This window comes from Myodes glareolus, chromosome 5 (genome assembly GCF_982192425.1).
Source record: "Myodes glareolus chromosome 5, mMyoGla1.1, whole genome shotgun sequence".
In the NCBI taxonomy this organism is placed as follows: Eukaryota; Metazoa; Chordata; class Mammalia; order Rodentia; family Cricetidae; genus Myodes; species Myodes glareolus.
The window spans coordinates 50,649,074-50,663,539 of record NC_142030.1 but is presented as its reverse complement, the minus strand read 5'-3'; the positions used below and the strand labels follow the sequence as shown (position 1 = coordinate 50,663,539).

Below are 14,466 nucleotides of genomic sequence, written 5' to 3'. Positions count from 1 at the left end.
CAAGGCTGATGGCGCACAACACCCCTACAGCGTCCGGGCGTGATGGTGGTGTATTATAGCCCCAGTGCTGGAAGACAGAGCCCGCAAGGTCCCTGGGACTTGCCAACCAGTCTATCCAGTCTAGCCAGTAGCAAGCACTAGGCTTAGTTAAGAGATCTTATCTCAAAAACAGGACAAATAGCAATTGGGGAAGACACTTGATGTTGATGTCAGCTCCTGGCGTGCACAAACACATTTCCAGCACAAACATATATAAAATAAATTAGTTTATAAAGTCTTTGCACCTACTTACTAATATACTAAACCAGCTGCCTTAATGGCCTTGCTCTGTTGAGCTAAGGAGATCCATCTGTGTTTGTCCTAAATCATTCCTGCTCCTTAGACTCTTGTCAATGATAGGTTTATAAATGTTATATGGGATTTTCTCTTCCCCGTGGAGCGGTCCCTCCCTCCCCAACCAATGGAAGTAACGCTAGATCTAGAACACCGGAGTCCTGGTGCCTGAGTGACTTTATGCTCTGTGGAGGAAGTCGTATTATTTTCTCCGAGGAGAGAGAGTTGCCCCAGCGAGGCAGTGATAGCGGGAACAAACTTTCTGGTTTTCCGTTTCGTTCTGTTACAAATGGCGTGTTCTATCAATCAAAGCCTGCTGGGAAAGATTTTGTCTTTTTTTGTTGCAGTTTAATTTTACCCTCTGCTGAACTCAGGTACCTTTTTAAGTGCAGAGCTGAATTCACATTCATCGGAGTCCTCGCCAAGGTGGATCTAGATTCATTGACGAGACCGCTTGTGAGACAGGAATTCGTCTAATTAGTGGGCTTAGCTGTGTTTACCCTCATAGATGATCTAATTGTAATGTCCAAGGCACTGCTCAGCGGATGCTCTTACATCAGGTACCGCGACAGATTTATTGGTGGTCCTGATGCAGTTGTCACCGTGTGTGAAGGAAGTGTTACTGTCTGGATGAGTGAACAGGTTTGTTTCGAAAGACGGCAGCAGGGAGCTTGTGTCTCTCTTCTAGTGGCGGGCAGCAAGCCCTTAATGTGGGAGAACCGTGCGAAATAGGGGGTGGCCTATGAGGTATTGCAGAGGAGAGTGAATTGATACTTAATCCATCTTCAGACACTCCATTAATGGCGCCATCATTCAGTCCCGAAAGGCAGCCAGAGTAGAAATACCCTGTGCGAAAGAGCGCTGCGGTATGTAATGAGCTCCGCTTGGTTGCCGGGATTCTGAGCAGCTGTTCCTGCTGCTGCTCCGTGCCCTGTGCTATGCCCAGGGACACCTTTCGTGATGATGGCCTCGGATTCCGTGCTGCAACCCATGGCTTTCCTATGTTCGGTTAAACATAAAAGCTACTGAAATGTCTTTGTCTCAGAATTGATTATTGATGCTTAATTGCTCTGCCTGGTGACCCTTTTCATTATGGCTGCTCCGTTTCCCCAACCTGAACCTGAGGTATAACTGCTTTGCTCTACCCCAGTGCCAGCAGCTGAGGTCTGCACAGGGGCAAGAGCTAAGCCAGAAGGACGGAAACTACCAAGCCCCTTTTAGCCAACTGGAGTCACAGCGTAAGGACGATGACAGGGTGAGAAAAAGAGCCCTCTTGTGCCCTTGGAGACAGAACTAGATTGTCCGCTCTGCAAGCAGAGTGTCATCATCCACTCAGTGGCACATCCTAGTTAGCACTCAAGTTGTGGCATATGGTTGTCTGTCTCAGTGTAACGCGTTGTGAGTCTACCAGCTTAAACACAGCACACAATCATTGTCAGTGTTCTGGGCCCTCTGGGTCACGGTATCTCGCTGGTTCAGTTGATGGCCTTGGCTGGGACTCCTTTGGAACTTCACTTTGGAAACGGTCCTCTTCCAGACTTGCTCAGGTTGTGGGCCAAGGTCACACCTTCAGGAGCACTTACCTCTCTCCTAACCTGTGATTCCTTGTGACAGTGGTTTCTCCAAAAAGACTGTTAAGAAAGATCTGATGCCAGCCATCAAGATGAAGGTGAGGGGCTGGAGAGATGGCTTAGTGGTTGGGAGCACTGGTTCTTCTTCCAGAGGTCCTGAGTTCAAGACCCAGCAACCACATGGTGGCTCACAACCATCTGTAAGGAGATTTGTCGCCCTCTTCTGGCCTGTAGGCATACACGCAGACAGAACACTGTATATATACATACATACATACATACATACACATACATACATACAATTAGATTCTTTTATAACCACAGCAGAGAAGTGACCCCATTGCTTTGCTTCACACTGCTGTATCAGTGTAAGTCACTCTAAGGCCCAGGGTACTTGAGATTGGCGTTCCTGGAACCATCCTAGTCCAGCCTTCCATGGTTCTTCAGTACAGACTTGCTGAATGAATAAGGTTAAAGAGCTGGGTACGTGTAATTAGATTAAGAGCACTGTTCACTTACCTGTCACCTCGTCATACGGCTGCAGGTCCAGGTCAGTCTTTTGACGTTGTGAAACAGCATTGGCATCTACAAAATCCATATTTGAGAACTTTGCACAGGTGTCTTTGGTCAGGATCTCTGTTGCTGTGAAGAGACGCCATGATCACGACAACTCTTATAAAGGCAGACGTTTCATTGAGCTGGCTTACAGTTCGGAGGTTTAATCCTTTATCATTATGGTGGCATGCAGGCAGACCTGCTGCTGGAGAAGGAACTGCACGTCGCTCTCAGGCAGCAGAAGGAATCTGTGTCACCTTGGGTGTAGCTTGAGTGTAGGAGACCTCAAAGTCAGCCCCCACAGTGACACACTTCCTCCAGTGAGGCCACACTTACTAATAGTGCTATTCCCTATGAGCTCATGGGGGCCAGTTACAGTCAAACTCCCACAGCAGGGTTTTTGGTTTTGTTTTGTTGTTTTAAATCATGAGACCAGAGAGATGGCCCAGTGGATAGGGGGCTTGGAGAACCAGAGTTATGACACCCAGTAGCCTCATAAAAAGGCAGACACGGTTGTGCTTGCCTGTAACCTGAGCGCTGTGGAAACAGGAAGATCTCCAGGACTTTCTGAACACTGACCTTACTGAAAAACGTCAAATCCCAGGTTCAGCGAGAGACCATGAAGGGGCAGAGAACAAGAGAGTCTGCAGGAAGTCACCCAATGTCCTATATCCACTTAACGTGCACACAAAAGGTGCAGACAGCAGCATACACGCCACCACAGAACCGGCAAATGCCATATGTACACCACAGCATTTTTAAAACACCAACCAAAATCTATAAGATTTTATTTGGCAATTTTGTATCAGGCCACATTCACAGCTATCCTGGGTTTCATGCCGCCTTCAGGCCATGATTCACTGCCCCAAGTCATGTCATTTTAATATTTTATTTGCTTTCCTTTTTTTCCCCAACCAGTGCTGAAGGCATCACACTCAAGGCATTCTGGGCAAATGCTGTCCCAGTAAGCTACCCCCGAGGCCCCACTTAAATATTTTACACATGCCACCTCTCAGCTGTTTACCTATTCTTCCCGCCTTCCTAATAGAAGCAACGACATTCTCTGCTGCTAGAAAAGGATTTTCTGCTGCCACGAGGATCAGTCTGGCAGCCGTTTGATCCCGTACGCCTCGTTTCTTGTACTTCTCTTACTGCATACATGGTGGGGATTTACATGGGTCCCTACACAGCCCTTTCTGGATCCTTTCTGTCTTTTGTGAATCGAGTGCCTGGAGCAGCTTTTTGCTCGGAGGGAATGATAAAGCAAAGGTGAAAGTTCACATCGAATGTGTTTTTGTTGAAGTCTCTCTGTGCTGGGAAACGGCTGGCCCTGCTTTCTCTCCTCAGCTTTTGCGGTTGTCCAGGTTTGCGGTCCATGACGGGAGCATTGCCGAGGGAGAGTAGGGACCGTTCAGCGTGCCACACAGAACAGAGAGAAACATCTGGCCAGCTGTCGAGGTTGAAACACACTGCTCTTTCGCCCCAGGCTCCCCCAGATCACACACGTTTCCCTCTCCTTTTTAATCCAAAGGTCACAACAGTATCAATGTGAGACAGTGAACATTGCAGCTTAAGACTCCAGGTTGAGCTTTATGGGTTTGAGATTTTGTGTGTGCGCTGTATTCCAAGAGCCTACTCTCCTTGGAAAAGGCTAGCTTGGATGGGACAGGGCAGTTTTGGAACCATATCATCGACTGGTGGGAGGCACAGTGAAAGACATGGGACAAAAGCCCACGTGGCCCTGTGCTGGTACTGTTTGCCCACAGCCTACCCTGCCCACAGCCTCCTCCACTTTTGTGGCTTTGCATTGGGCTCAAGATGAACTGAAAGCCAAAGAAATGGGCTTGACCACTACACTCAAGACCCTGATACCCATGAATGTGGGACGCGGTCTACGTGGACAGCAAGCAAGACTGCCTTGGCATAGTCTAATTGGGCAGATTGGTGGCTTTTGGGGAAGATGACTAACTCCTAAACTAACTAGTAATTCCCAAGGATATTAGCTAATAGTAATTAAGCCATGTCAGGGCCTGAGCTCTGTCAGACAGACAGGAGTTTGTGCCCTGCTAGCGCACATCTCGTTTTGTGCCAATCCTTACTGGGAGCTGCAGCATAGAGACTTTTCATCTGCTTGGCAGCTAGTCCTCGAGGTCTGTCTGTCAAGTGCTGGAGGCAAGATGATAATCAAGGGCTAGATCCTTCCTCTCCCACGAGGGCGCTCTGTTCCCTGCGGCTGTGGTGACTGAAAGGCTAACACTGGAGTGCGCATGGTGTGCGGATGTGTTTGTTGTATTCATACCTGTATGAGGATTCACGTGGCTGTGTGGGTGTTCAGCTCTTTTGATCTCCACCTTATTCCCTCAAAGCAGGGTCTCTCACAGAGAGAAGCGAGGCTGCTAACCGGCAAGCCCCACTGGTCTTCCTGTCCCTACCCACCACAGTACTAAGGTTAGACCCACGCAGCTATGCCTGGCTTTTCTGCCATGCATTTATGGACCTGAACTTAGGTCTTTATCTTCATAAGTGTTCTTACCCATTGAGCTACCTTCCCAGCCCTTGACCTTGAAAATTTTACAGTCCCATTTAAAGCCGTCCTTAGGAGTAGGAAGCTACTCTTAGATTCTCCTGGAGACTGTAGTGTGCCTTTCAAGAAAGGTCCTACAGCCTTGCTGTACACCCCTCCCCGGTCCCCATGCCTGTGCCTTGCCTGGTTCTGAAGCTTGTCCCCATTTTCCTCCATGATTTCCTTGTTTGGTGGGGTGCTAAACACTTCAGCTACTCTGACAATGCTGTTAACAGCAGTGACAGCCAGCGGAGAAGATGGTGTTGAGGTGACAAAAGAGAAGGACCCCTGAGCATTCACAACTGAGTCCCAATAAGAGACTGGGGAAGGGAGGGTGGTTGGAGGGTCGCTTAGCAGGGACTGAGTTAGTGGGCATAGGCACCTTGCCTAAATTACAGAGACTGGGAAGATGGCTCAGTGGGTAAGACAGCATGCTTTTTAGTCAGAGCCTGAGTTCAGATCCCCAGCAGCACCCACCTAAAAATTCATGGGCAGCCACGCACATCCGTAAGCCCAGCACCGGAGGGCAGAGACAGAAGGATTGCCAGGACTTGCTGGCTATTATCTGTTCTTTTTAATTTTCTTTTGTTGTGCTGTCGTAAAGACCATGACCAAAACAACTTGGGGAGGAAAGGGTTTATTTGACTTACAAGACCAGTCACAGACCATCACTGAGGGAAACTGAGGCAAGAACAATAGCCAAAGCTGTGGAGGAATGCTGTTTCTTGGCTTGCTCAGCTTGCTTGCGTGTACAATCCAAGATTACCCCCCCAGGGGTGGCAGCACCCCAAGGACTAGACCCTCCTGTATCAGTCATTAATCAGGAAAACACCTTCCACAAACTTGCCTACAGGACAGTATGACAGAGACAGTTCCTAGCTAGGGTTCCCTCTTCTAGGTGACCCTGGCTTGTATATGGTTGGCAAAAGAAAATCAAACAAAAACAAACAGGAAAAATACACACACACACACACACACACACACACACACACACACACACACCATCACAACATCACAACATCTTAGCTCCAGGTACAGTGACCAGATTATGAAAGAGTAAGAAGACAAGATACTCAGCATCCTCTGGCTTCTGCCCACCACATGTGCACGCACGCACATGCAGGCACACACACACACAAAGAGTTTAATGTTAATAGCAGAAAGTAGTCACTCTTAGCTGCAGGTAAGGATTCCGTGAAATGCAGTCTTGGGGAAGAGGCCAAGGTGAAAACAGTTGGTACCAGGAAGCTCCTAACAGAAAAGTAGCCGAGCTGTGGTGTGGTAGTCAGAAGGAAAGAAACTGCGATCTCCTTGCTGTGCGGCTCTTAGGTAAGCGAAATTGAAGGGAAGGAGACTGATGTGAAATTGGACCTCATGGGAAGCGCTTGCCCTCTTTCTGATCAGGTGTGTTAGCCTCTGAATGCACAGTTACCTGCTAGCCCTAGGGCTGGTTGGATCGTTACTGCAGTTCAGGAAGGCTGTACAGAATCTCTGCCGTTTGACGCTTTCCCCCGCAGCTCTGGTTCAGTCTAGCTCTGCCCTCTGCAAACATGAATCTTTTTTTCCAGGAGGGTGGTTGTTGCTGGATAGGAGGTTTGTGGTAGGAAAGTAGCAGCTGCCAATGTCGGATTCGGGGCAAGGAAGTTGTCTTGGCCATCCTATCTACCAGATGGCCCGGACCTGATAGATTGACAATTATTAGAATCTGAGACAAGGGCCAAATGGCACAGGGTTCGGGAAAAGGCAGTAGGAGCCTCTTTGAATGCGACACACATGGTCTGCTGGGGCTGCTCCACGTCTGTTTTATTTTGCTCCAAGTTGGGGATAAGCACAGCCCATCCTGGAGTGCCTGGGTGATAAACATAGATAGACAGACGACTGGGAGCCTGGGGCTGCTAATTTGATGGTGGTACAAACCCAAGTGGTAAGTGACCACGTGCAAAGGAAATTTTGGTGGTTTAAATTTCAGTAGCTCGTGCCTGCAGTTAATCTCTGTCCCAAAGTCCATCCGTGTCAGTTTACTGTATTGGCGATATCTCCTTGTATTGGAGTTATATCTAAAGGCAACTGGAAGGCGTTGACTCAGAACCCTCTGTCATACTTGTGTGCTATCCATTTGAAGGTGACTATGGCTACAAAGCTGCTCAGAATTGGAAGTGCCAGGAGCTACACTTTTCAGTTCAAGCACAAACTGTGTGAGTGCATAGGGGGGGTATACCCCCCCATCATTTTTAAACTCCTTTGTGGAAGTTCTGGCTTCTCTGTGTTACCATGCAATTTCTTTGATCTTAAGGTGAAAGGAAGCAAGTTTTAAGAGCCAAGAAACCACCTCGTGTGGCTCTAAAAGGAGCAGCGTATTACAAAATTGAGTAGATGTCAAGCAAAACGTGGATCATTTGAAATTTAACTCGAAGTGGTTTTACTGACACACAGAGATGCCTGGGGAAGGACCTCTGCTGCTGGGTATTCATTGAAATGTGAGAGCTTAGGATGGATTGTTGTTCAGTGGAACCCTCCCCAGGCAGACACTGTCTATGCTGAACCCGGGGCGCTTTCCACTTCTTGTCCCCATTGTAAGGATGTGGACACGGAAGCTGTGAGGGTTCATGCCTGATTCAGAGCCCCGTTTTTCTCACCCTCTCTCTCTCTCTCTTTTGGCTGCCTTCTAGCTGGAACGGAAACCAGAATGTAAACATGGGTTGCTAAAACAGCCTTGTTCGCTGCCATCCCGTTAAAAAAGCTGCCCACGTTGCTTAGCTGATATCCACAATTTTGTTTAAGTGGCAAATTGATTGAAACAGTCAGTGGAAGGGATTATTTCAGTGAGGGCTTTGCCTTCCTGGAACAAATCCACTTATTAGCATGCGGTTTGGATTCCCCGCCCATGGAATGGAGAATGAGCTCAGTATTATTAGGCACTTTCTTTGACTAACCAACAGCTCCATTTCCTTCGCCTTTTCCTCGCCTGTCTTCTCGGCGGCAACTGAAGAGGCCGTATAGAGACTGCGATCGTGGGTTTCTCTGAATCCAGGGTCAGGCCTTTGAGCTGAGACGAGACCAGGTCTGAGTGGTGAACTCGGAGGTGCTGTAATCAGAAATGAACAGAAATGGAGCTTGGATTAGTTTGCCTGGTTATTTCCCACTTGTATGTTATCAGTGGGTGTCAGTCACGGAGGATTAGGAGCACCTCCTCTGAGCCTTCACACCATCAGACAGGACTAAATGCACCGAGGGGCCCCTGACTGTAAGACATCCCTCCTCATCTCGGATAGAGCGTCATGGTACAGTAATCCCCCTTAGCTGCAAGGACTGCATTCCGAGGAAACACTGCAGCCTGAAGGTCATACCAGACAAAACACAATTATAGTTTTTCCTACCCATGCATACCTACAGTAAGGTTCAACAAGCAGATTAATTAATTAATTAGTATACACGGTAAGAAATTAACAATAATATCTAATTAGGACGTAGACGTGGAGAATCATGCCTGTCATCTCATCACTTGGGAAGTAAAGGCAGGAGGGTCAGGAGTTCAAAGTCATCCTTAGCCACATGGCAAGTTCAAGGCAAGCATGGGCTACATGGGACCTTACTGCAATACAAATAAACAAAAAACTAATAATAGAATAACTATAGCAATTAGTTATTAATTAGTTAGCAATTGCTGGCATTTGGGGTCATTGGTGAGTAAAAGAAGGGCTCCTTGAACATAGTGCTACAGGGGCATCGGATCTGAAAGCTAAGAGGAGAGGACCAAGGGACCAACAAAAAGGAAACTGATCCCGTGTGGGCACACAGGGCAGTGGGCTCACTTATGGTCTAGACATCAGAAGATTCCATCCCCAACCCAGAACAGTGTTCACTTTCAAACATAGGAATTATTTATCTCTCCCTTGGGGTTCCTCTCCTCCTTGCTTGTTTGCTTTTTGAGACAGAGTCTTATATCCCAGGCTTTCTTTGAACTCCCTTTGTAGCTGAGGATAACTTGAACTGAGCCTCTTGCCTCAATTCTTAGTGCTGGGGTTGCAGACAGGCACCGTCACCACACCCTGATAGGACTTTCCCGTCTAATCTGTTCAGACCATAGTTGACGATAGGAAAAGGAAATACAAACAGCGAAACTTCGCCTACTGTTTCTAGAACATTGCCATCATAGGCATCAGGAGGGTGGCTTAATTTTGAAGGGTTGAGGCAGCTGAATTGGTCTGGTAAGGAGCCCCGTTTGGAAAACTGTAGAACACAGCATACAACGTAAGCAACATGCAATGGCAGAGAAAATTATCAGAGCCATTCCTGCCATTGCAGCCCCTGCACAGTCACAGAAGCTCCCTTATGTGCAGTTGGCTCTGTTGAAAGAAAAATGGGCCTGGTTGGTTGATATAACAACCATCTGATTATTCCTACATTCTGTGCATTGGCTCGTCAGCTCTGCTCGGAGGAGCTCCCACTCTGCATGGGTTGCAGGGGTTGAGCAAAGGCCACATGGCCTCGAGTGGACTTGCTCACCTCTTGGTACTGGCGAACTGGAAGGACATGAGCTGGAAGTGACCGTGTTCCTTCCTGTTCCATTTGAGTCTATGATAGGCAAGTTTGGGGTTCTCCACATATGGTGGTCTTATGGTCCCAGTGCTTAAAGAACATCTGCCTTTGTCACATTCACCAGATGAAGCTCTGACAAACCCCAGCTCTGGAGGAGTGTGTGGCAAGGAGGGGAGGGGTCCGTGGCCATCTTACAATCTCTCCACAGACTTTGAGAGTTTAGATACTTAGACTCACATGAACATTTCCACTCCCCCAAGTTAGCCTCTTGCTGCATAACAAAATACATAAGATAGCTGGCTTAAGAAAGATAGATTTTTGACTCATATTGTATGTTCCAGTCCATGACTGATTGCCCCCCTCTCTACTTTGGCCATTACATAGGAATGTGTAGTACTGCTAACCTCGTCACTCAGCAAGCCAAAGAGAAAGGGGGTCTAGTACCCCTCCAGAGATGGTCCCCAATGAGTAAGAACCTCCCAACTAGGCTACCACTCCTAAAGGTTCCACCACCTTCCCATAGCATCTCCTTAAAGACAAAACCTTAAACCTACAAGTAGAGGACACTTACACAAAACTCCCTTCTACTTCCAGCTTAAGACAGGGCTTTTCTTCCAGGCTCTTACTCTGTTCTGGGCTTTTGAAATGTGACACACTCACGTGATGAGATTCTCTTCGCCTACATGTAGTCTTGAATTGTGATTCTTTGGGGGGGCATATTTTAAATTTTTGATCAGTTACTTAAATATAATTTTGATTTGGTACATCTTATGGATATTTGCCATATGTTGGCTTTTAAAGAATGTTTTATGCTTTAATCACTGCATAGCCCTGGTCTGGGCTCCCTATCAGATATGGACTCAGTCATGGCAACTTTTAGGATTTTACCTGTGTGTTCTAACACTGTGAGTCCCCTACCACTGTCTGTCTTTCCTTCCTCCCTCCCTCCCTCCCTCCCTCCCTCCCTCCCTCCCTCCCTCCCTCCCTCCCTCCCTTCTTTCCTCCCTCCCTCCTTCCTTTCTTCCTTTCTCCCTTCTTTCTTCTGTAATGTTTACAGTGTAGAGGTGACTTTCTCATTATGTTATGTTACTAGTCTAGAAAGATCATACTGCATCATGGCCCCTGTGTTCTGAAGGTAGGGTATAACCCAGGGCTCCAAACATGGAGCCCTTCAGCACACCGCTGGCCTCTAACATCTGGTAATGCTTCATTGTAGGGTATAATCGTGAGCATCATTGATGTCTAACAGCATTCTATTCTTTCCCAGATAGATGTCAGGGGCTCTCTAGAATCCCGTACCACCCCCCTCCACCCACTGTGGTTGTGACAAATCAGAAATGTCTTGGGAATGATCACATGTTCCCTTAGGAGGGCAGAGGTGTCCCAGTTTACCGTATTGAGCCACTGCAGTGTCGTGGAGATGCTGGAGCAAAAAGGGAAGGAAATGTGTGAAGTGTGGATTGGTCTCCAAGAGAGCAAGACAGGAACAGTAGCTCAACAGGGATGGAGGCATCTCCCGAAGCTGGGGGTGGTGTGTATCCTTTGTAGTCCCGAGAAACTCAGCATAGGGCTGGCTCTGGATTCCTCTGCGTTAACTTGAAACAGCAAATTGGGTCTTGCTGCACATTGAAAGGTTCATCAATATCTCAACTTCATTATGTGAGAAGTGGATTAATAGGAAATGCAGTCCCTGAAGGGGAAAAAATGCAGGAACTATGCTAACCGCAGATAATGGATTTTGAAAAGCTCCTTATTTTTAGGGGAGAAAAAGGACATACATAGGAGTAGAAAGGATGTATCGTGGCGCATCCTATACCTGCCATTCAAGTCCTAAATGATTGATTCAAGGTCAGTCTTCCATCTCCCCACTCTCCAGTTGCTACCCACTCCTGAATTGTTTTAAAAGCACACTTCAGACATGGTTCTGCTTCATTAAATCGTTCCTTGTACATATCTAAGAGAAAATAGCTAAAATTATAACTCTAGCGTACTGGGGATATTTTCATCTACAAAAGGCAGTAATATACTAAGCAGTATCTAAAACCTGAAGGAATGAGCCAGTGGGGCTCACAGACCATGAGGCTCGGTCTGGAGTAGCATCGATTCTAGAAGGAAGATGAAGGTAGACACATTCTCTTCCTGCCACCCTGCTTTGATGGTTCTTACGAATGCCCATAGAGAACAGGGGTTTTTCCCAGGGAACTGGGGTCTTTGCAGAGGAGAATGAGCTGGCAGGGAACTGGACCATTTTCTAAGGAGTAGGGAAAATGCAATCAGCAGGGGGCAGTGACTGCTGGGTCCGTGATGGATTGTTCTCTGATGACTTTTCGGTGACTTTTTCTCAGCCGACCAGGAGCAGTAGCTTTTTAAGGCTTTGCTACAGAGGTGGTGTATCTCTCCTGTTAGAATGTATTCTGAGAAGTTTCTTTGTTGTGATTTAGACTTTCCTCACTTGATTTTACTGTGTCATAAATCTCCCACATTTGGTGAGCACCGTGGTACATGCGAGACCTGAGCAGCTCACTGGATGCATCCATTTCCTGCTTCTCTTTAGAAGATTAAACTGAGGCCGTTGCAGCTGATGCCAGAACAGATTTAACCAATCATGTTTCCTTTACATGTAGGTCAGTCCGAGGGACAATTCCGCACTGGATCCTATTATCCACGGGTTGAAGGGCGTCGTCCATCACGGTGAGTAAGCTTCCTTTAGCTGGAAAGTGAAGGGCTGGAATCTTCACCTGAAGGAATCAGGTTATCTTGCCTAGGACAGAGGGTGATGTCACTCCTTGCCCTCTACTTTGCAAGGGCTTTTGAGCCATTATCTTACGAGTAAAGAGCACCCGCAGTTATAACCTGCACAGTTATAACGGGCCTGGGTTCACAGCGAACCATTTGTTTCCCCTCAGGTATTTCTGTGAATGCCCATATTGTAAATCGGAGAGCTCTAAGATAGACGATTCTCGGGTGTTATATCTGCCATTCGTCTCCTGACTCTTCTCAAAATATTCCATTTTCAAATTCCTTGCCACTGGTGAATATTTTTGATCTGCCTCTCAGATTTAAGAGGGGGAATACAAGTAGCCAGGACAAGCCATTGAACTTCAGTCTGGGCACCAGCACCTTGCAGCTGCTGGCAAGGAAAGGGCAGGGCTGGCGCTCTCTGCACCAGACATCAGACCCTCTCCCTCTGGCGTAGACCTGGGAGAGGAAGGAAGATGAATGAGTTCTGTCTCTTCCAGCTGGTTTTATTGGCGGAATTTCCCTGCAACTATATTCTCAGCCATGCATCATTACCTGAGGCACAGAGACGCTCCCGTTTCGGAAGCACCCTAGCTTGCAGGAAGGTGTTGAGTCTGGAACTCATGTAACGATTTGTAAAGTTTTAACAATCTAATTAGAATTCCAAAGACATTGACAAAAATAGCCCTAGTCGCCATAGTAAATCTCCCTCCATTCCTTCCACTGTGATAAAATGTCTTCACACCTTTTGAGAGGATTGTCTTCCAATATGAGCCAACTCGGTAGAGCTTAGCAGATACCTCTTCCCGGGAAACTAAACTTGTTATCAGAGTTCGATTAAACTGGATTGAGCATTAATTGTTCTGTGCAGTCAGGCAGCAGGTAACAAGAATAAACCAAGCGAAAACAGCAAATCGGAGAGCCGGGCCATGGCTCAGTCGGTACAGTGTCTGCCTTACAAGCCTGAGGGTCTGCGTGCAGATTGCCAACACACACATTAAAAGCCAAGCTTGGCAGCATATGTCATAACTCCAGTGCTGGGGTGGGGTGTGTGCAGAGACAAGAGAACCCTGGATCGGACTGGTAGACCAGCCAGCCCAGCCTAGTCCACGAGAGACCCTACCTCAAAATTTAAGGTGGAGGGAGATCAAGGAAAATGCCCACCTTTGCCCTTTGCCCTCTACATGCACCTCACGTGAATCCTCACCTATTCATCTGCCATGCACATATTAAAGACACATACATGGACAAAGAAAGAAAGAGTGTATGACGATCCCATGACAGCATCCCATGGAGCTTTTTTACTTGAAGAAGCATGAATTGTTCCCTTCCAGATCTGTGTTAATAAAAGCACGCCTCCGGTTCTGGGAATGAGACCCAGGGTCCCACTGTTAGTAAAACTCCCGCATCGAGCTGTCTACACTTATCTCATCTGTGAGGATTCTTTCCTCAGCATCTGGATTGCCTTCCCCAAACCCCACCTACTGCCATTTCCTCGGGCATGAGGTATTCAAGGAAGGTGCAGACAATTCGCCGCAGGAACACTATGTCTGACTGAGGGACACAGTGATTCCAGGTTCTACCCTGCTCTCTGACAGGAAAGAGCTACACACAGTGTTTACCTCTCTCGAGTAAAAAACAAGATGCATGCCTGACTACAGCCAACCGTGGCTGGGGCGTAGATGGAGGCAGCCCCCGCCAGCTCTTAGGAGAGGAAGAGAGGCCCTGCCCTTCTCCTCCTGGAGTCTTTGCTAAAGTCTCCTCTGAAGTCCTCTCTTGGCACACTCCTCTTCCCCTCTTGCATGCTGACCGAGGGTGTCTCCATTGTATGCTCGCTAGTCTCGGTCAGATCTTGCCTGTCAGATGACTCCTCCCTACCCACCGCCGTCACTCTCAGTCATATCATCCAAGTTTCTTTCTCAAGCATTTATGGAACATCGTTTTTGCTTCTATGCCCATACAATACCTCCTCAAGGGTGAGCCTCAGTAAAGGTAGAAAGATGACATATCACACTTGGCCAACAATAGCTGCCCAATAAATCACAACTAAATGTTTGCGTCACGTAAAGGAACACACATTCAAGTGAAATATTATTGTATAAGAGTAGAATATAAAGGGGAAGCGGGGAACTAAAGACCACTGAGGTTTGTCTCCAGTTGAGAAGA

The 14,466-nt window shown here is 47.4% G+C and overlaps 1 protein-coding gene across 3 annotated transcripts in view; it reads left to right on the top strand.

Annotated features, from left to right (window-relative positions):
- Ptprg (protein tyrosine phosphatase receptor type G) overlaps positions 1-14,466 on the top strand; it is a 674,545-nt gene that overhangs the window by 511,112 nt on the left and 148,967 nt on the right. For all 3 annotated transcript variants that reach the window (XM_048420806.3, XM_048420808.3, XM_085687941.2), the window contains exon 6: positions 12,186-12,252. In XM_048420806.3, the coding sequence (XP_048276763.1) occupies positions 12,186-12,252 (67 nt within the window). The remainder of the gene's footprint in view (positions 1-12,185; positions 12,253-14,466) is intronic.